General features: G+C 39.5%; 1 protein-coding gene across 1 annotated transcript in view; it reads left to right on the top strand.

The window, feature by feature from the left end:
- The window catches only part of rint1 (RAD50 interactor 1), a 69356-nt gene extending 51127 nt beyond the window's left edge, over positions 1 to 18229 (top strand). Inside the window, exons 11-15 of the mRNA XM_084346201.1 lie at positions 2927 to 3031; positions 7179 to 7399; positions 11306 to 11486; positions 16849 to 16967; positions 17805 to 18229. Coding sequence (XP_084202327.1) covers positions 2927 to 3031; positions 7179 to 7399; positions 11306 to 11486; positions 16849 to 16967; positions 17805 to 18018 — 840 coding nt within the window. The 3' untranslated portion in view covers positions 18019 to 18229. The remainder of the gene's footprint in view (positions 1 to 2926; positions 3032 to 7178; positions 7400 to 11305; positions 11487 to 16848; positions 16968 to 17804) is intronic.
- Positions 18230 to 23535: the final 5306 nt, after the last annotated feature.

The raw sequence follows: 23535 nt of genomic DNA, 5'->3' as shown, positions 1-23535 counted from the left end.
CAATGCAGGCTGCTGTGAGATGGCCAGTGTTTGACGCAGTGGTGTCAAATGCCATGTTGACAACCTGGTCAGCGCAGCACCAGTCCTGCAGCAACTTGCATGTCAACCAGGCAATGATCGCTCCACATGCCTCATTGGTCTGCTTCTCATATGCCGGAACACCAAGCAGTTTCAGCCGTTCTGCATCTCCGACCACCACTGTAAGACGCTCCTCCAACTGGCGCACATTGCTGAGCATCGGTGTTAACTTGCTGTCCCAGTGTAGCGTGCACAATGGAGGTGGTGTCCACTGCTTGTGCTGTTCCTCACTGATTGTCTCCAGCACTTGGCGTCTTGCTCGGTCAGCTGTTGCGTAGGATGCAGAGAGATGTGTACAATCACCGCCTGACTCTGCGATCAGGCCTCGCGTGAAGGCAGCCTGTTGCATTGGTGACATCTTCAACCTTGTAGCCAGTGACACGACACTTTGTCGGCTAAGGATGTCATGTGGAATGAAGACGTTTGTTCCAGTCTTCTTACGCTTGACACTTGTTCCAGTCTTCTTACACTTGAGGGATGGTTCGTCCTCAGATGGTGGACAGACTGTGTTAGTATCCTCCTCTGGCTCCTCATCACTTTCCAACACCAAGCTGGACATTGCCGTCATCTCCTCCAGCTCCTTTTCACACCGGGACTGCCTGGCTGCTGTGGCCGCTTGACGCTCCTCTCGCCGTTTCACCTTGAGCTGCAGCTTTTTGTCCAATACACCAAACGTGGCCACTCTGTCGGTCTTCATGCTGGCCAAGAAAGCTAGGTCTTCTGGGTTATAAATCAGCTTTTCAACATTTGGAGGCCACAGCGGAAATGTGGCATCAAGTCTGCACTCCATTTTCTCCAGTTGTTCTGCTGTAGCCTCACTGGAGCGCTTGGCCTTGGAGATTTTCCGCAGCTTGTTGTTGGCATTAACCAAGTCTACCATCTTGTGGCACGCACGCTTGTCACTCACCATAGGAATGTTGGCTTTCTTGTAAAATGGCCGCACCTGCTCCAGGACGACCTTGGCTGCCTCGAACTGCGTCAACGCTCCATCTGCACCAGGTTGCTTGGAAAGCATGCAGCGTAAGAGCTGACGACCTGTTGGCAGCTTGGCGCCAGTGATGATGTCATCCTCATTGGTGATGCTGGGGCCCAGACCAAAGACCAGGCTGCGACTGCTAGTCTGGCAGGGACCAGTTGGTGAGGGCAGCATCTTAGGAGAGATGGATCCTGGGGTGGGTTGTGTTGTACAGTGCCTGAGAATGAAAAGGATACAAGGACAAGGATAGTGTTTAAAATCATATCTTAGCATACTTAATATCACTCAATTATGATAAACCATGCTTGAATAAGCCTCAAATTTTAGCTGTACATAGTCTAACTTAATCATTACAATGATAACTTACCGTTACATCACTACCAGAGTAGCTAGCTGTGCTCGCAAATATACCTATATTTAAAATATTAATTTAACAACTACAATGCTACTCTCAATAAACATGAGACATCAATACTCTGAATATGATATTGTCTAATGTCTACTCTAGAATACTGTTGATGTTAAGCTTAATAGCTTAGCTAACATAGCTGGCTAACTGTGGTTAGCAAACTATTGCTAGCTAACATTAACTAGATGTAATGAGCACCAAATACCTATGAATATGACTACATTTCATTCAAAGTATGTAAATATACAAAGTCTAACTTCATCATTACAATGATAACTTAAGCTAGCTAACTGTGGTTAGCAAACTGTTGCTAGCTAATGTTAGCTAGATGTAATGAGCACCAAATACCTATAAATATGACTACATTTCATTCAAAGTATGTAAATATACAAAGTCTAGCTTCATCATTACAATGATAATTTAAGCTAGCTAACTGTGGTTAGCAAACTGTTGCTAGCTAATGTTAGCTAGATGTAATGAGCACCAAATACCTATGAATTTGACTACATTTCATTCAAAGTATGTAAATATACAAAGTCTAACTTCATCATTACAATGACAATTTAAGCTAGCTAACTGTGGTTAACAAACTGTTGCTAGCTAATGTTAGCTAGATGTAATGAGCACTCAAATACCTATAAATATGACTACATTTCATTCAAAGTATGTACATTTACAAAGACACAACTACATATATAGTAGTAATATGTAATAAGAGTATACATACCCAACACAAAAATATAAAACTCACCTCAGTTTTCTTGAGCTGCAGTCTTTAGTCCTCAGAGCTCTACGGCAACCATTGAGCACTGTTTATCACTTTATCCAACAAAAACAGATGTGCGGTGGCACCCCTAAATCATCATGTATTGGAAAAATATTTTGCATGTGTTGTTTCTACATATATTGGAACACTTTTAGCACCCAGCCATATCAAAATTCAAGAATTGTGTTTTTTGATGCACCCTAATGAATATATATATATGTGTGTGTGTGTGTGTGTGTGTGTGTGTGTGTATGTATATATACAGTATATGTGTGTATTTATATATACTGAGAAATGACATGAGAACAATGAGAAACATTTATTGAAAGAACACAAGGGTAAAAATCAGTGTTTTCCAATGTCCTCTCTGGTTGAAAGTTTCAAGCCTGTTTTTGGTGCCATAAGGATATTGATCATTTTGTCTGCTAGTAAATTGAACTTCAATGAGGTTGAGTATTGTTGGATTGGTAGAGGTAGGAAGCTGTATTTTCAGCCAACACATTATTGCTCATTAAAACTTTTATGTTGTTCTCTTTGTGCTATTTTGTTCTGAGTAATTGCCTCTTTGTTGTTATGTCTTGTTGTTTGTGCTATTTTATATATATACTCAACTCAATTTTGACTTTTTTCCAAAGAAATAGGGTGACAGAAAAATTAACAAGACACAGGTTGCTGATATTGCTTTTTTTCTTCCTAGGTGATGAAGGAGGAGTCTCGCTGCCCATTAGGTGCTCGTTATTGCGCCATCCTTAATGCTGTCAACTACATATACACCATCCTGGGAGACTGGGGAGACAATGTGGTGTGTGGATTTTATTAAATGTATTTATTTTATTAATGCTTTTTTGCCAGAGCATCTCCAGGATGTTGCCAATGCTGGATAGTTCTCAATTGCACAGCCCCTTGTTTTCATATGAAAGCCAATTTCACTGTGATTTTTCTCTTCTAGAACACAGATCCCAAAAAGTTTAGTTGCTGTGTTCAACCTCAGTAAATATATATGTGATAATTTGCTAATCCCTTTTGACATAAACTCAATTGAAAAGAGTGCAAAGACAATATATTAAGCATTTCACCTCATTAACGTCATTTACACCATGTTGACAGCAACAAGTTTCAAACAAGTTGGAACAGAGACAACAAAAGACGAAAAGGGAAAGTTGTGAAATGCTAGGAAAATTCCTGTTTGGAACATTCCATAGGTGAACAGGTTCATTGGTAACAGGTAATAAAGCAGGGGTCTCAAAGTGCTGCCGCAGTGATTTTTTAAAAAAAGCAAAGTAACGGCAGGGGCAGTGGGTGATACATATAATTGGTGTAAGCCCGACAACAGTGTAACACTGGGAAAACAGGCTATTGCAGCAAGCCTAGGTCAAGGTGTAAGTGCATTATTTATTAGGAAAAAAGATATGCACTATTGAAAACTAATGTGCATTTCATTTGTTAGTTCACTGCAAAGTTTCAATAAGTTACTTAAGCGGAAAAAAGATTTGCACTAACTGTTAAAAACTAATCAAATAAAAATGTATACAACAGCTGTTTGCATTTTTGTAGAAGAAATATTGTACTTTCTTGTAGTACTTCAACGTTGTAGCGGCCCTCCTACGAGATCACAATACTAACAGTGGCCCCAAGATAATTTGAGTTTGAGTCCCCTGTATTAAAGGCTCAGGTGTTCACAAGCAAGGATAGTCAAGGTTCAACACTTTGTGAAACTGTAAGGGAAATTCTCCTTGTTGAAGTAGAGAGTTGCTAATTCTCTGAAGAATTGAGAGAAGCATGGAGTGTGTTCTCCTCGATGTTCCAGATTGTCTTGACTTATATACTGTCAGGTTACAACAGAACAGTGGTTAGATTCAAGATTCAAGAGGGTTTATTGTCATCCCAGCCATATACACAGTACACAGTGCAATGAAATAACATTTCCCAAGAAGCTTCAGTGCAAACAAACAGCAACAACATAGAACAACAACAATAATACCATATGCTACATGTAACTGCTAGTGTTGTGCAAAAATACTTGTACATATTTCATGACAGTTGTTAATCATGCTTTCCCCAAAGCAATGACCCTTTGAGGTTTTGCAGGACTATAATTGTCAGCTTATTTCACTTTCTGATAACACCTTAGGCATAGAGAATTGCCCCTCATATGAATTCCTGACATGTTCAAGTCCTGACAACTCCCCACAGCTCAAGTGAAGAGAATCACCCCTCACCTAAATTCCCTTATACGTTCTCATCCATTAATTGATTTCTGAATCAAAAACATTTTTAATTCCCACATTCCCCCCTTTTGATACAGAGTCAACACAACATATTTGGGAATTACATCAAAAGTTTGCTTATCACTTAATGTTTAGTTAAAACATTATAGCTTATTTAATTTGATACTACTCTACAGACATTCATTTGGAACTCAAAATTGTATGACTTATTGTAATCATAAAAGGAAAAATACAGCAACAAACATGAAAACAAATCATACTAAATGAACAAAACCCAACTATACCGACTCGTCATCTGAATCACTATATGGGTTTCCATTCTGATATTCTGACAGTTAAGTGCACAGCAATATCTTAACACTTTCATCATCCATCCAAAATTTAGCAAACAATGTTGATGGGTTGAGAACAGTATAGCATTTCAGCGTGACATGAGACATGGTTAGTAGACCATTAGCAGTTCTTGCCTGAGGATTAAGGGAGTAGATTGTATGCAGGTTGTGGCCAAAACTGCTACAGCTCTATGACGTGCTACCATAGCTTCCTCAGTGGTGGAAAGGCATTTTGATTAATGTCCTATTGGTTGCTCTTTGTCACCATGGGAGGTAAGGGCTGACATAAAACCACCACATTAACAAAGAAATTAAGAACAGAGGTTTTTAGGATCTGGGAGGCCTACACAAAAAGAGTTACTTCAAGCTTGATTTAAGTCCGTAGAGGCTGTCACTGCCTCAAGAATCAAAGTCAAAAAGTCTGTCATGGTCAAATGTTTTCCCTCTTGTCATACATTGGTTGGGAGATCTCCACCGAATTATGAATCCACGGACAATAATAGCCAGCTTAATCCAAAAAGGCCATCATTTCATTCTTCGTTTGAGTGGGCACTGGCAGGTATGACCTTTTTTAAATATAAGTGTGGATTCCAAAGTTAAACTTTTTGTCAATGCCTACTGTGAACAATATAAACACAGAACAAACACAAAGAGAAAGCAACTTTCCCCTCCATACTTAATTCTACAGATACCATCACCTGCCACCCATATGATGTAAATAATGTATTTTATAAATTCTACAGCAGGCCCCAGATCATGACCCTAACAAATCAGAAAGAGACAACTTTCTAGATACCCTAAACTTATGAACGCTACCTATAGGACAAGCAAAAAGTTGAGAATCACCCCTTACCTCTGAAGAATTGTACAAAGCCCCTGAATAAAATGCCCAACATGAATACCCTTGACCTGACTGACTTTCTGCTGAATTTTACAAACACTTCTGGATATAGTATCACCACTATTTTACAGAGTAACCACAGAAATCAACTTACTTATCAACACTGATCTAAAAATTATTACAAAGATCCTAGCAACAAGAATAGAGACAGTCACCCTAATACACTCCGATCAGACATGCTTCATGAAAAATCGCCACGCTTCAAATAACATCTGTAGGCTTTTCAACTTAATCAACATGTCACAATAAAAACAAAACAAGACCATCATTGTATCATTAGATGCTGAAAAATCATTTGACAAAGTTAACTCAACCTTTTTATTTAGCACCCTTTGCCAGTTTGGTTTAGAAGAGTCATTCATCCACTGGAAAAAACACTGTACACTTCACCTTGGGCAAGTTTACAAATTAAGTAACATTGTCTTTTATATAACCACTAATACAAATTTGCAACTTATACATTATAAAACTATCCACAGAACCCACATCACCCAATTTAAAAAAAATTGGAATGGGATTGGCTAACAACGATATTTGTTAACAATGCACTTTTCACGCCACCTGGGCCGGTCAACCAGTTCACTCCTTTTGGATAGCCCATTACTAATTTTCTAACTATCGCCAAGAAAATAAATCATGTCACATATCTCACCGGACGAACTTACTAACAGAATACATTTCAATAGATGGAATATCAGTTTTAAATGAAACCTGGAATACATTATCTTACATTACTCATTTAACCTGATAAAATTATTTACAGAGCCCAACCCCAAACCAAAGCCATGTACATGACCACATATTCTACTCATGACACATATACATAGCCTCAATTTTAATTTCAGCATTGATTTTAGTCCTCCTTACCTGCTTTACCCACCCCTCACCCCCTGCACTCTTGATTTTTTGTTTTGTTTTTTCTACTCTTTGTCATCTTCACCTCTAAAATATACCCTTATTATAGCTAATCAAGCAGATTTTTACTGTTATTAATAATATTGATTTTGATAGCAGTGATCTTCCTCTTCTTCTTCTTCTTATATTGTTATATATTTTTATATTATTCATTAATTATTTACAATTTCTATCCTCTCCTCACAGTGACTCCATCCTGCCCCCTGTGGTGGCATGGTGGCATGGTGGCATGGTGGGGGCGGGTTAGAACACAGTGTGTAGGGCTACCTCCATCCTAAATTTACAAATAAAATGTATAACCATGTAAACAACAACAAAAGGAAAAGAAAAGAATAGCAAAAAAAAAAAAAACAAAGGGGAAAAAAACAAAACAAATGTCAATGCCCCTCCCAGAGTCTGGGACTGGTCTGAGCTGGGACATGACAGTAACCCTTCACTAAGCACAAAGATGAATTTAGAGAAAGAGCAGGGATGGGGGATGATGACCAGGCCTGCCTGTGTTGCTGGGGGGCATTCTCTTATACCATTTCTCACTGACAGTTGTGTTTACCAGTTTGTTTCTTATTTCTTAAGTTTTTCCTACAGCTGCAGCAGTCAGCTGTTTCACTTGGTGAGGAAGTGGTACTGGGAGGCCTGGGGGTTATGGATGTGGGTCGCCTGGCTTCTCTAGAGGGCTCTTTATTTGAGGGCCTGTTGGCGTTGCTGGATCGACTTAAAGGGGACATGATGGGCAGACTGCTGGAATGGACCATGAGAGAAATCATAGAGAAAGCCAAACCATACTGCCAAGACAGGTGAGACATCAGCCTGTTGATGAGGACATCAATTCTATGCTAGTGATTCTTTTTTTTTAAAATGACCCTATGTAGGTACTTGAAGTTGTAGTTGGTTTGGTTAGGACAGTATAGACTAAAATTTTGACTGACTGTAACAATTTACATTTGTTTTTTTATTGAGATTTCGATATTAAGCTTTGAATGGGAATGCCTTTGGGATTGCACAGTGAAATTGCTGTCCACCATTGTAGAGACAGGAGGTTTGAATCCAGTTTTGGTACCTCTGACTTGGTTCTGCTTTCCAATGTTCACCATTAATTTTTGTGGGTTGGAGGATGGTGGGGATCATCAGGGGGGTATTCCAGAAAGCGGGTTTTGTGAAAACTCTGAGTTTGTTAACCCTGAGATGAGAGAAACTCTGAGTTTTCAGTTCCAGAAAGAGAGATAACTTAAACTCTGGGTCTGTTACTGAGGTAACTTACTCTGTGAACATAACCTGCTCACTGGCAGGTTTACCTGAAGAAACCCTGAGTCTGACGGAGCTGTCTGACAGTGGCTGTCCTTTCCTTCTCAGTCCGATCATGTTGAAGCAGAAATAATTCACAGTTTTACACCAGGAGGAGAATTTAGATTAATTTAGATGAGCTCTCACTCCCTGACGAGGACTGAACCGAACAGTAGCTACCGCTCCTCATCAGTCCGTCATTTATATTCTCCACAGCGAATATCAGGCTACACGTCATCGCTGACGTGCTCTTAGGTCTAAACAATCCTCTTTAATCACTTCGCAGGTTAATCAATCACCTTCCAGCAGCCAGAAAAAGAGAAATAACTCACATTTCATTTGGCTTTCTGTATTTCCCACTGATAGCTACAAAAGTAGCCTAACCATCAGTAGCCTATTGTAGCCTATTTTTTCCAACAACGTAATTTCAAAGTCCGTGTTTCTAGTTTGCCGCCGCATTGAGTAGGAGATTAAATGACTTCTAGTTCAATCTGTAGACAGTAAGTGTGTGTCTGCCTCTAATGTTGGGTCCTGGGGGTGAGTGACGCCCTCAGCCTCTGGTCACCCAGCGACCTGACTCAGGACCAGCTCCTCTGCCTCTGGTCACCCAGCGAGCTGACTCAGGACCAGCTCCTCTGCCTCTGGCGGACGTGGTGGAGGTGGAGGTTAGCACCACTTCATGTTCATCTACTCAGCAGGATGTCAGGACACAGATGTGTGTTAAACAGCATCTGTTGGTGGTAAAAGCTACTACAAGTTAAAATATCCACTGAATAAACTTTTACTTTGTTTAATATGTGAAATAAAACCAAAGTGAGGAGCCATCGTGAGACTGTTTTTATATTTCATTTTCAGCCGATAGCCTAAAATAAAATAGCCTAAAATAAAATAAAATAAAATAAAACATTGAACAACATTCAACCACTTCCTCAAAGGCTAATATGAAATAAAGTGATGTTACATTCAAAATGAAAAGAAGACCGCATCTAAAACTCTGTCAGTGATTTTTATAGGGCCGCAGCCGTGTTAGGCTACTTTTTTCCCCCCAGAAAATGTCTGCTTCCTGTTTTCCCCCGTTGCCATGGTGAATCACAGTATCGGAGCTCCATTGATGATGGCTTTTTACTAGTCGTCAGGCACGAGCTCAACTCAGAGTTAACATACTCAGAGTCGACTTACCCAACTCAGATCAGCTGTTCTGGAACTGAAAACTCAGAGTTTCACTTCACAGGGTAAGTCAACTTGGAGTTCATGGATAGACTCAGAGTTTGTTGAACCTCCTTTCTGGAATACCCCCCAGGTGTCTGACTTAGCGATTCCTACTTAGTTTGTTGGAATGCCTGCACAGTTAGGGATAGAACAGGGGGTATTAGCATGAAACTCCTATGCACTGCACCTCCCAGCTCCTGGTGAAGCTCATTGCTGTGAGCGGCTAATCAGGGGATCTGATTGGTTACCTCAGCGCCCCTTGCTACTATTAATGACTGAAGTGGAAGCAATTTCATTTTCAAATACTTTTCAGTTGTACAAGATACTTGACTTTGCTGCCTTCATGCAAAATGTAATAGTTTTATGACCCCTATTTAGTCAGGCAGTCATTACGTTTCCATGCAAACTTAAGTCGAGCGACAGTCACAGCTCGATTAGGCCATTCAATTGGACTACTGCCATTCTCCCAGTATACAAGCACCAGGGGAGAATCGATTTATTGACGGAATTATGTCCGACTCAACCACGGTAGGTGGCGATATGCACCATTTCAACTAGTTGCTACTGGACCTTGACCTATTACGTCACATACCAAGTTAAGAAGCGGCAAATGGGCTGCACAGCAAACGGTGAAAACATGGATGACTTTTTGGAGCTGTGGTGCATGCGCAGAGCACCGAGGCCAGTTTGGGTCCAACAAGGCGTATACATGAAAGAGTAAATCGACTTCCAACCACATTATCTGTGTTAGTCCAACTTTTATGATTTGAGGATTCTATGATTTAGTATGATTTCAGTCAGATTAACATGTTTACATGGACTTTAAAAGTACGGTTTCAGTCAGACTAACACTGTCTAGTCTGACTTTTTCTAACATCATGTAAACGTAATGAGTGGCAGGTATTGTCTCACACCTGCCCCTTGCCTTCCTCTCCCCTCATGACCCTGCATCCTCTGCAAAGGAATTGATAGCAGAAACATAAGAAATCTGGAAAAACTGATGATATATTTCTAATAATATAATATATATAATATATGTCTATGTTGGACAATTAAAGCACATACTTCTCAAAGCAGTAGGTTTTATGTTGTTTTCCAGTTTAATTTCCTCATGAGTCTCTGTGCTATCTGTAGGCATTACTAGCCCCATTCACACTGCCGTTTGCATGCGGGGAAGTTTCAGATGCGGCGAGGGGTGAAATTTCCCTCCGCCTCTGATGCACCTCCGGAGGTAATATCAGAGGCACATTATTGGTGGACCGAACCAGTGTGAACAGATAAGCCGGCGGCGTTGAGCGAGGGCGTGTCGATCTGATGGTGTTCACTGTCTAACTAACTAACTAACTAGTCTAAAGACTAACTCACCAACTGTTTATCGCGGTGAAAAAAATCACTGCGACAGTCATCCCTCCACCGAGACTTCAGTGAACTTTCCCCCAGAAAACAGCCTCCCTCCCCGCGAGTGAAAGAGTCAGACAGCGTCAGTTTACTGATGGCGATTATGTAATTATGTAATTTAGAGAAAAACGTAACTTTGTCACTTTCCAGGATGTTTGGTGGGTCAGGATCTCAATCACAACACATTATAACAGCATCCATATGATTATGAACAGTCAGCAGGTACATGTTTAGATTAACAGGTAAACACCGGGGAAACACGTTGAAAAAACATACGTCATCACCATGACGCATATCGTCACGCCTCTTTTGGAGCCGCGGCGCCGGCTTGCTGTGTGAATTATACTCTGGTTCGTCTTTTACGCCGGAGCTGCTTGGCTCTGTGTGAACAACCAACGGCAGCTACTTTGCCCTTATCCCACCAGTCTTAAGAGGTGAAGCCTATACCAAGTAGAACATTTATTATGTACCCTAACTGACCCAGATTTAAAAATAAAAAGTGACAAAGCGAGATCATTCACCAGGTTGGCAAACACTGCCAAATATCTATTCATCCAGACGTGTTTATCAAGAGCAGTAACACACGTGTTTATACAGTATTTAACGTGCGCTTGTATGATGCTGCCATTTAAGCAGATATGTTTTATATGGTCAACCAGTTGCTTTTGAGTAGTGCTGGCGTTAGCTGAGGGTGGATTATTTTCTCTTTCCATAGTTTTTGTTTTACTAATTTTAGATGGAAAAAGACTAAATGTGTTAGCACTTATCTATTATCTGTCCACCTTTTGATTCTTTAATCTCTGTTTCTTTAGGTGGTTGTCCTTACCATCCCAGTATGACCAGTCCACCATGTCCCTGTCCAGTTCAGCATGTCCCATGATGCTATGTGTGAGGGATAGATTGTTGAACCTTCGTCAGGTCCTGAGTCTTTCTCTATTCCAACTGGCCTGGCAAGGTCTGGCCGAGAGACTTGACAACTTTCTGTACCAGGATGTAAGAGATTAACATTCATTATCATACTATTTGTGTTTCTCGACCTTTTGTGTTAGAGCATATTGAAAACAAACTTCAAAGTAGACATCATGCAATGAGGCTATTTGGGGATGGGTTATTAGCTGTCCAGCTAGGTCTAAGCTCTGTTCCTTCCAGCGCATTTTCGATATATGTTGGTCAGGGCTGAGCAGTTAACAGAAAATTTACATAAAACACAATTAAAAATCTCTCACCAACCAGTGGTATTTACATTTTTAGACGGGCTGTGTTCTGACCCTAACTAAACAACCAATAAGTGACGCTTTGCATTTGCTTGTGTCCTGTATGTGGGTTCAGACCATTCTTGCTAAGTTTAAAAATGTATCAATAACATCAATTATTTATCATTAACTTTGATAGAGAAAGTAGAAAGTTTGAGAGTTATATCATTATGTTTCTAATGAGAGATGTCACACGTTTTTTTCAAAAACCAAAACTTTTGGGCCTTTTATCAGCAACTACTTTGATTGGCTAACCAAGTGCAAGCACACTTCGTGTGGCACTCGAGTGTGGACCAAAACATGGAATGATGCAGTTTCTACATGATCAAGGTAATTGCCATTACTTGTGGGGCAAATGAATGTTAGTTTGTAATAAAAGCCAGGTTAGGTTAAGTTACAAAAGTAAATAGCACTGTAAACCGCATTAGCCTACTTCTACCGCAGTAAAGTTAGTTTGAAGTTGGATATTTCGAAGGTGTTTATGTCAGCTCCAGTAGCAACTTCTTTCTCAGTTTCAGATTTCACTGTTCACTGTCCAGATTTTATATGAACAGTAAAGTAATCTTAACCCACTAAAACATTTATAGGTTGCTCATTGTAATAACAACAATGGTTGTTGATCTGCAGACACATTTTGTTGTTTTAAAGAATGTACATATACTATTGGCAAGTAAAAAATGTGTTTGTACTCATTATTTTAATTTCTATGTAGTATTATATTTTTGTCACAAAAAAAATTTCAATTATGCATTCTAGTTTCAGCTTTTAATATAAAAATGGAAGAAACATTCAATTTAAGGTCGAAGTTAAGTTCTTCCAGATGAAACGAGTGAGCGATGCAAAATAAGTTAAATCATTAATTGATTATATTTCAGTTTAGTTTTAGGCAGAAAGTGCAACAGAGTTTTTATACCAAGCACTGATGAGGCTTGCCAACAAAAGCTTAATCCATGGCTAGGTACAAACATCAAACAGAGGTTTGCTACCTGGATGAAGCTTAAACAGAATTGCCAGCTTCCATGATGATGTTCCTCAGGCAATTCATCACTTCATCTAATATATTGCATTCTGATTTCACAGTATTTACCATCACATTATTTTCTAATGAACAATAACAGGTTTTCCTGCACATGTTGTAGATTCTAGTTTGTAATACATACATATTAGGTCCTGGGTTAAAATTGGTCATAATTTCACGCCAGAATCGGCAGTAGCCAGTTTGAGGAGGTGCTAATGGATAGTTTGTTAGTTAATATTTGTTAGTAAAATTAGTTAACATTTTGTGGTACACGCAGATTTTCAGAAAATTTTTAATAAATTATGCTTTTATAAAGAGATGAGGACTAAATAGGCCATTTCAAAACGTGAGGCGGACATGTCTTTAGTGTAAGCTCAACTATGCCTGCTACCTCTCCTACCACTCCGTCACAGCTGCCTGCTATCACCTTGAAGCACATGGCCGCTTTCCATGTGGAGTCTTCTCCATTCAAATTGGCAGCAGAAAATCTCTTGTGCGAATTCCTGCAGACTGTCAACAAGGACACAGAAACACTGGAGCAACAAAGAGTTTTGGCCCCAAGCCTGTGGCAGTTTCCTAGTACTTGACATCAGTACTGCAATGCCTACCTGAGGCAGCTGAGAAAGATTGTAGGTTGAGGTGACTCTCAACTCAATAACCCAGACAGAGCTGCCCAGGACCAGGTGAGTCAACTCAGTCCCGACCGGTATGAATTGGTGAGCTTGTCAACTGCGACTGTTGCCTTGTCAGGTGTGGCCAGTGACCTGCTCAATGACCTGCTTGACGCCCTCTTCAAACTCAGCATTTCGTACAAGCCCCATGGACCATAGTTAGAACATAGGCAATAAGGGGGAATGGGAAATTCAGTCGATACGCAGGTCGCTAGCACCAGACTTCATATTGCAACCTACACACTTGTACCAACCAATGCAATGTGGAAGAGCCTGCTGCATAACCAAGTTATCGGTGGCATTGTATCTTAGGAGAGGTAGATTATATTGTGTTGAAAGACTTGATACATTTTGCATGCATGCACCTGTTCATATACAGTGAGTCCAATATGTATTTGATCCCTTGCTGATTTTGCCGGTTTGCCCACTAATAAAGACATGATCAGTCTATAAATTTATGATAATATGTATTCAAACATGGAGAGACAAAATATCAAAAAGAAATTCCAGAAAATAACTTTAAAGAATATATTTTAATTAATTTGTATATCATTGAGGGAAATAAGTATTTGATCCCTCTGGCCAAACACACTCAATACTTAGTGGCAAAGCCTTTGTTTGCAAGCACAGCAGTGAGACGTTTTTTGTAGTTAACCACAAGTTTAGCACACACACCAGGTGGAATTTTGGCCCACTCTTCTTTGCAGATCCTCTCTAAATCATGAAGGTTGGTGGGCTGTCGCCTGGCCACTCTGACCTTCAGCTCCCTCCATAGATTTTCGATCGGATTGAGGTCCGGTGACTGGCTGGGCCATTCCATGACCTTGATGTGATGTTTCTTGAGCCAATCCTTTGTTGCCTTTGCTGTGTGCTTCGGGTCATTATCATGTTGGAAGACCCAACCACGGCCAATTTTCAGCTTCCTGGCAGAGGGGAGGAGGTTGTCCTTCAGGATTGTACGGTACATGGCTCCATCCATCTTCCCAGTGATGCGGTGAAGTAGCCCTGTACCCTTGGCGGAGAAACACCCCCAAAACATTATGCTTCCACCTCCATGCTTGACGGTGGGCACAGTGTTCTTGGGGTCATAAGCAGCATTTTTTTTCCTCCACACATGACGGGTAGAATTGAGGCCAAAAAGCTCAATTTTGGTCTCGTCCGACCACATAACTTTCTCCCAATAACTTGGTTCATCTTTCAGGTGATCATTGGCGTACTTAAGGCGCGCGTCCACATGTGCCTTCTTGAGAAGGGGTACCTTTCGGGCACTGCGGGATGTTAACCCATTGCTGCGCAAAGTGTTGCCTATTGTTTCCTTGCAAACTGTGGTCCCAGCTGCCTTCAGGTCATTTGCCAACTCCTGCCGAGTGGTTGCAGGATGATTTTTGACCGTTCTCAGAATCATTGCTACCCCACGAGGTGGAATCTTCTTAGGAGCACCGGACCGAGGTCTGTTGATGATCATGTTATGCTTTTTAAATTTTCTTACAATTGCACCAATGGTTGTTACCTTCAAATCCAACACCTTGCTAATCTTTTTGTACCCCATTCCAGCTTTGTGGAGATCAACAATCCTGACTCTGAGGTCCTGAGACAGCTCTTTGGTCTTCCCCATGGTGAACAGTTTGGAATCTGTCTGATTGTCTGATTCTGTGAACAGGTGTTTTTCACACGGGTGATTAGTGAGAACAGGTGGCTTCAGTTCAGGTAACAAGTCGATTGGGAGTGTCTACCTGGTCTGTAAAAGCCAGAACTCCTAATGAATACTAAGGGATCAAATACTTATTTCCCTCAATGAAATACAAATCAATTAATATATATTCCTTAGGTTCATTTTCTGGATTTTTTTTTTGATATTCTGTCTCTCCATGTTTGAATACATATTATCATAAATTTATAGACTGATCATGTCTTTATTAGTGGGCAAACCGGCAAAATCAGCAAGGGATCAAATACATATTGGACTCACTGTATATACTTATACAGTATATGAACACAAACTCTTATTGACTGAAAGACATGCCAATTTAAATCCAAGTTCACACTACAGGATAGCCTTTTCCGTCATAGACGGTTTTCGGAGCTTACAGCCAAAAAGCCCCAGATCACGGACAGATTGGCGCGCGCTACCATTAATGACCATCGTTATGTGTGAACTGTTCAAAGACGTGATCTCGGTCAGCTGGATATCTAGCCAGCTAAATATCTGGCTGAGTTGCAGATGGGCCAAGAACGAGCTACAGCCAATGAGAGCAGACCCTCTCCTTTCTCCCTGTCTTTTCTGCTGTAATCTGCAAGAGCTCTTTGAAGCCTATCACACATCAATTTGTATGGAGTGAGCTCCATAATATCCCATAGGTTCTATAAGAATACATACAAACAAGTGTTTTAGTATATGTAAACATGAATCCTTGCTGAACCACAGTACGAGCAGGCAGTCATGTGCTTTTCGTTCAAAAACAATCCTTGCTGGAATCTTAAAATCACAACTAGAATGGTTCCACCCAAATGGTACCAGTATGGAAAATTTGAAGTATAAGCATATGGAGTAAATACTTAAGTGCTGACTTGCCTATATGAGTGAAAACTATGATAAAAAATGATAAAAAATATTCTCATATACTCATATGAGAATATTTTTTATCATTTTTTATCATAGTTTTCTTAGAATTAGGAGAGCCTCAAGGAACTCTAGGGATATTCAAGGAACCTTGAATTGATTGAAGTCTGTCAAGCCTCAGGAGCACCATCTAGTCTATATAGCATTTCTCTTTGATTGTACTTTATCTATTTATTCAAGTATATTTCTTATTTTATTATATTTTATTTTTCTCTTAGTCAACTGCTACCTCACACTGCTACTTGTTTGTACTGTTTTCTATTGATTGCATACTGTTTGTTCTCTTGTGCTTCTGTGCCAAATTGAATTTGCCTCTCTTCTTTCGACCACCCTGCATTACTTTATTGTGTTATGTATTGTGATTTAATCTCAGGATCTAGAAAAGCTCCATACATGAGCCATTATCAATATCAAGTCCCTGTCAGTGGCACCTTAGACACAAAACTGTGGCGAGGAGAAGTAGTTCCTGTCAACCGTCTATTAATTGAACTAGATCCTGGTGATAGTCAATAGTTACTTTCTGCTGTTCCCTGTTGATGATAAAAGCACACATTTACACCAAATTACTGAATTTTACTTAAAACTTTGTAGGATCGATATGAAAGTCGATCCTACAGCAGAAACATATGTTTCTGAAAGTATCAGTGTTTCCATATCAATCTGCACCCCAATAGCAATTATATTGTTGTTGCGTTTATGTCAAAGAAGGGCAGGGAAGCAAATAACCCACCTGCGTGACTGGTCTACTTGTTCTGTCATAGTGTCAATTACTATGCATGTGTCTCTCTGTCAGGTGATCCTGTCTAATCATTTCAGTGATGGTGGGGCAGCACAGCTTCAGTTCGACATGACCAGAAACCTATTTCCTCTGTTCGGTCACTACTGCAAAAGACCTGAGAACTTCTTTAAGCAGTAAGTGTGTGTGTGTGTGTGTGTGTGTGTGTGTGTGTGTGTGTGTGTGTGTGTGTGTTGAATTATTTACGTCTTTTCTCTGTGTTACTTCCAAAGTGCGTGTGCAGATGGTCTTTATTATTATAGTAAACAGTCTTTTGTTTTTTTACAGTAATATGCTGTAATATTATTTTTTACATGTTAATTCAAAAAAGAGACTGACATTCTCACTGGACATGTTAGGCCTGTCAGTCAGTCATCGCAAAGCGGCCTCCATGAAATAAAAGATAGAGACAATGAATGAAGAATACAGATTTTGCAATATTGTCATAGTATAGTATAGTATGCCTATAATGTTTGTATACTATTTGGAGACCAAAAGTAAATTATCTAATTCACTCATTTAGAAGAACCCGTCATAAGCTCATCCTCTGTGGCGTGTTCTTTAATTTTGTAGAGCCATTTCTTCATCTAAGGTCATACGAAGTACTTATGCTTCATCTCCCATAGACTTCAGTAGAACTGGCATCAGAATGTGGCATCAACAGTGTTGGAATGATGACATCATGTCCCTTCCTTCTTTCATAGGTCCCGTGATTGGTCTCGTTAGAGATGGTTCTCCAGAGAGATGCACTACTGGCTATAAAGATATAGTGTAGTGTGTTTGTCAAAAGAACCATCTTTGTTTTGTTTTTTTAAACCGCGCATGTGTACCAGTTCATACTACTCTCATTACATATGGGAATAGAGAGTATAAGAAAAACAATTAAAGAATAAGAGATGAGTGAAAAGGATGACTTTGATTCTATCAGCATTACATTAGTTTTGTTTTTATCTGTTCTTTCTGTCTCTCCATAGTGTTAAGGAGGCGTGTATCATCTTGTCTCTTAATGTGGGCTCAGCGATTCTGCTAAGGAATCTCCTTAAAGAGTCCGAGGTGGAGATGAGAGATTGGCCAGGTGCTGGAGATCCTCCACCAGAGTCTGCATTGCATGAGTTGGGGGTTTACTGCTTGGCATCCTGTGATGTGTTGATTCTCCTCAACCTCAGAGCCTGCTGGCCTGGACAGTAACAGATCTCCTTCGCAATATATGTAGGTGCGCCATTTCACTTTGAGTGCTTGGCAGTTTCCTCTAAATACATTTTTGTCACAGTCTTCTTTGTAAACAACACCAACTGTCATAGTGTTTAGTGAGTTGATGATATTTTTATTGTCACTGTGTGAACTATTTTTTGCGGACCTACCACAAGTATACCACAATAAAGTATGAATAACAATTGTCCTTGGTCTGGAAGATTATGTATTCACCCCCCTAATCTGTATTGCTCAAGTTTGCAAGCCTTCAGTTGCCTCATGAATAATGGTTAATGTTTTTTTCATGGTTTTGGTATATTTTTTGTGTGTCACAACATTTTTCTTGTTTTAATTTTTGGGACACACCTGCCCAGTGCACATTCAACCTACAGCTAATCCGTTCACTTATATTATCGCTGGTATTGGCCTGTCAAAGATATATAATTATCGTCATGCATTTTGTCCAGTATGTGCCAACATTAAACTTAGACAGAATATAACAGAATATAATGCAGAAAAAGATGCTTGGGGTAATTTTTAATTAATAAATTCCCAGCAAAATGTACTGTTTGGGTGACCTGTCATTTTGGACAATAAAGTTTCAATAAATAATGTGAAATATCCTGCCTCTATTATGAACATACCTTTGCCAAATGTCTTTGAGCAACACAATTGAGGGATCAATGCAAGAAAAAAAAAGTATTTATGTATGCATTAATTTCCAATATATTGATATCGGAATATCTGTATCAGTATCAGCCCCAAAAATCCAGCATCTTCTGGCTCTCAAGCAAAATAGCCATCACAAACGATCCTCAGTCCAACAAGGCTACCCAGCATGACAGTTACACCAGGGGTACTTCTCATTTCTCGTACTTGTCGTTTCCTTGTTCCTCTCTTGAACTGGAACTTTTTCCTGTCCACCATCTTGCAGGCCATCCTAATGCTCTTATTTGTGGTCTCTGAGCAGCCTTCACAGAAACCTTTCAACTGGCCAACATGCCCCCTTAGTGATTGCTGCAGCTGATCAGACTGATCTGATACACCACAACATCACTGGAGTTTCATACCGGTGTGAAGACAGATAACAGATTAAACTCTTTTTTTAGATTTTAGATTTTGTTTGTTTTCTGATTCACCACCGAGTTAAACTGTGTCAGCCTGACAAAAGCACCACAAACAACTTTCTTCATTTATTGGAAACATTTTTCTTTTCATGGTCTTTTAAACACGTGAGGCTGATCATTCCTGTGTGTCGGGTTTCATATGTTACATCATTACAGTTTTCTCTGAAACATTTAGCCTAAAAATAGCAATCAGAAAATCAGTTGCATTCTGCAAGTTCAAATGGTTCCTGTGCCTCTGAGCAGACCCAGGACACACTACAGTATAAATACAGACCGCAGCTTGTTCTTCATGCACATGTGTTTGTTAAACAGGTATCAGACAAAAAATCACAGGCACACTTTGAACTTTAAGGTTGTGCAATCCAAAAAAAAATCCAGAAGACGTTTAATGTGTATAACAAAAGCTTCATTTGCCCGAAAATGAATAATCAGGATATCCCGACATGTCCAATGAGGGAGAACCAAATAGGAACTGAACTCGCATAAACCACAAAATGAGACAGCAAAGCAGATGCAGATGCAGATGCAGCCGCCAGAAGGGAGTTGCAGGCTTTAAACCCTGTGTGGGTGTGTCCTTACAGCAGCACACCTGGGTCAAAATAAGGGAACAAGGGAAGTTGAAGCTTTCACAGAACATACACAAATGCTGTGGACAGTAACATCAAGTTCAAGCAGGAAGATGTCAGAGGAGACAGTCTGCCCTTCTTGGACTGTGCAGTACACGCTGAAGAAGACAGAAGCCTCAACACTGAGGTGTACAGAAAACCTACGTACAGATCAATACTTGCTGTTTGACTCTCATCACCCACTGGAGCACAAGCTGGGGGTCATCAGAACCCTAAACCATCGGGCTGAGACCGTGCCCACATCAGACAGAGAGAAGGAGACAGAAAAACATAACAACATTGTCATTCCTTATGTTGCAGGAATATCTGAGAAACTCCGGAGGATCTTTAATAAACGTCATACCCTGGTTCACTTCAAACCTACCAACACACTGAGGCAGAAACTTGTCCATCCTGAGGACAAAACAACCAGGCATAACCAGAGTAATGTAGTTTATGCTGTTCAATGCAGCCAGGATTGCACAGATTTGTACATTCGGGAAACAAAACAACCCCTCCGTAAGTGAAGGGCACAACACAGGAGGGCCAACTGCTCAGGTCAAGACTCTGACTCTTCCTTTGAGGACAACAATTTACACATCTTGGCCAGAAAGACGGATGGTTTGAAATTATCTGTTATGTTTTTTTTTTGTTAATGTTGGATTGTATTTCTTTCTTGGTATGTAGCCACATATTTCTATCAATGTATGGAGGTTGGAAGATAAACAGTGACAATGTGACAGGTATCACTTGTCACAGGCTCAGACGAGGGGCCTGAGCTAGCCAGCTGATCTGTTCCAGAAATGTGTTTGTTTAGAGCTGCTGTATAGTCTTCATGAGGATCTCCCAGCGCTGAAACAATTAAAGTACCTTTATTGAAGGTTATTCAGTGTATGTCAATATTTGGATTGTTATTTCTAGAGAAAAGGTCATTACTGAAAATAAGACTATTTGTAATAACATAGAAAAATGTAAGTCAATTCTAAACAGACGGCTGCAGAGGGACATCACAATTACTGGAAGGGGACTGTTATCCGAGATGGACAGTTTGTCCAGGCATATTTACACAGCTTCCTCCTTACCCATATCGACAGAAATGATAAAACGAAATAAGGTGAACTTTAAGTTCATATGGAGAAACAAGTGTCAGTAAATAAGAAAGAATGACATGCTAAAAAGCTATGAGGATGGAGGAGATTGATTTTGATGTGATGAATGGTGCTTTGAAATTCGAAATGGTTAAAATCCTTTAATGCTAAAAGGAGACTCCTTTTGGTCTACTGTTACTAATTTGGTCTTTCAAAGTGTAGTTCATTACCAGTAGTTCATTACCAGTTAAACTGTGTGCTTTCTATCAGCAGCTGCTCCTCTATTGGAAGTTAATTTGCAAACATAGCTTTACACCACATAGCACTACTCTGTGAAAGAATAAACACATTCTGGGGGGCAAAAACATCTGTGTATATGTAACCCATTTTATAGATGACTGTGGAAATCTGTTACAGTATGAAGAGTTTCGTGAGAAATATTCTTATCTATTCAATCTACTGTGAAGAACTATAAGAGAATAATAAAAGCCATTCCAGCTTCCCTAAGATCAATGGTGAAAGAAGGCATTTTGTATTGTAACGCCCATGGTCTAGGGGAACCCAAGACATAACATGATGTGTGTCTCCCATTCTTTCCACTCCCAAGAAAGCCAGCGTCACCGAGGAACCACATTCAAAGTAGCATTTATTTTTCTTCAAAGGGAGAACAAGGCCAACACAACAAACAAAAGAATATGTTTAACCCTATCTTCCTGCCGCAAATCTAAATATAAACAAAGGACAAAATCTTACCTAAGTCCTAAATCAGTATTAACAGGAGAAAAAAAGGCTTCTCCCTCCTACTAGGCTACCACACCGTCTGTCTATTTACAAAGTACCAAAGGGAAACTGCAGCTGAGTTACTCACAACTGGCTTACATATCACAAACAAAAACACTAGTCAAACTAGACACTGGTCCGGGTTGGGAGTGGAAGAATGGTGGAGAGGGAGATTGCAGTCAGCCGCGGTTTAAAAAGGGCTCCTCTCCTTCCTCTGATCAATCCTGTGTCAGCAGTCAAGCTGAGCAAAGTGCAATTGAAAGTTTGGAACACAAGTTGTTTCACTGTGAATCAGTTGAGCTATCGAGCTATTTACAGAGAAAATAGTCAAATTAGGTATTTCTGTTAAAATTCAAGATTTGGATTTTGTTATCAATATTTTACTGTTATTAAGTAAATTCTGTCTATATAAATGCAGATTCTTCAAAACTAGCTCTGTGATAAACATGAAGAATGAGTTAGAATTGCTAAGTAAATCTCTGTTTGTCTTTTTATTTTTACCTATTTGTTTTATTATGGGTCCTACAGACAAACCACCAACTAATCGCTTTTGACACAATTGAGGTATACTCAATTGAAACCATGTGTGCCATGAAATTTATCCAGATTTAAACATTCCTTGGTAGGAATCTTACTTGAAAAACGTTTTTTTCACTGAAACACAGCTTAATCTACTTCACTGTGCAAAAAGACACTTATGTTGCTGACAAAAGCTCTGAATTGCCATGAGTGAGATCCAACCTAAAATGAATTAAGCAACAACTGAAACCATGTTTCATGTGTATATACATTTCAAGGATAATTTCACAATAATTAACCTTGTTTCAGTGAAATGCAGCTAAATCTACTTCCATGTGGAAAAAGACGCTTGGTTTGCGGAGAAAAGCTTACGTTTGCTATAAGTGAGTTTTGACCAAATACGACTTAAAGAACAACTGAAACCATGTTTGCCATTATATTTATCCAACTTTAAACATTCCTGGGTAGGAAACTTACTTGAAAAACCTTTTTTCACTGAAATACAGCTCAATCTACTTCCCTGTAGAAAAAGATGCTTAGTGTGCTGAACAAAGTTTACATTTGCCATAAGTGAGTTTTGACCAACAACAAATTAAAGAACAAGTGAAACCATGTTTGCCATAAAATTAATCTAAAAATCAACCATTCCATGGTGGGAAACTTACTTGAAAAACCTTTTATCAGTGAAATACAGCGTAATCTACTTCACAGCGCAAAAAGACGCTTCTCTCGCTTAGAAACGCTCAAAATTGCCATAAGTGAGTTTTGACCATAAATGAATTATAGAACAAGTGAAACCATGTTTGCCATAATATTTATCCAATTTCATCCATTCCTGGGTAGGAAACTTCCTTGAAAAAGCCTTTTTCAGTGAAATACAACTTAATCTAATTCACAGTGCCCTTGTGTGGTGTTCATATTTTTGTTATTCAGCCAGTGTTCGTGGGTCTGGTGGACCCACTGCATTTTTGGGTTTTTAATTCAACACAATCAAACAATTTTATGTTAAAATACTCAACAGATGTTTACTTCATCCCAATTACAAGCAATATAAACAAGCACATATGGTTAACATTTAGATCACATTCATGATTAAAGTGCTGCTCATTTTTTGTTTGTTTTTTAATAAAATGTAATAAAAAAAGGAAATCAATTATAATGCAGATATGATTGGAAAAAATTCAACAAATTTACAAATGAAGCAAGGTTTTTATTAACTATTGATTTTTATTCATTTGAACTTCATTAGAAATTTAACCAATTCAGGTTAGTTTACACAACACCAGCTGAACAGATACAGTAACCATGTCAGTCTAGACAACACATCAGCCCCATTGAACACATTGCCTTTTCATACCAGCCTATACAGCACATGAGGGGCAGAGTTTTACTGTG

This window comes from Pagrus pagrus, assembly GCF_965226575.1.
Source record: "Pagrus pagrus genome assembly, chromosome: 23".
NCBI classification, from domain to species: domain Eukaryota; kingdom Metazoa; phylum Chordata; class Actinopteri; order Spariformes; family Sparidae; genus Pagrus; species Pagrus pagrus.
Note: the sequence above shows the minus strand (reverse complement) of the source record. Positions and strands in the feature narration are given on the sequence as shown.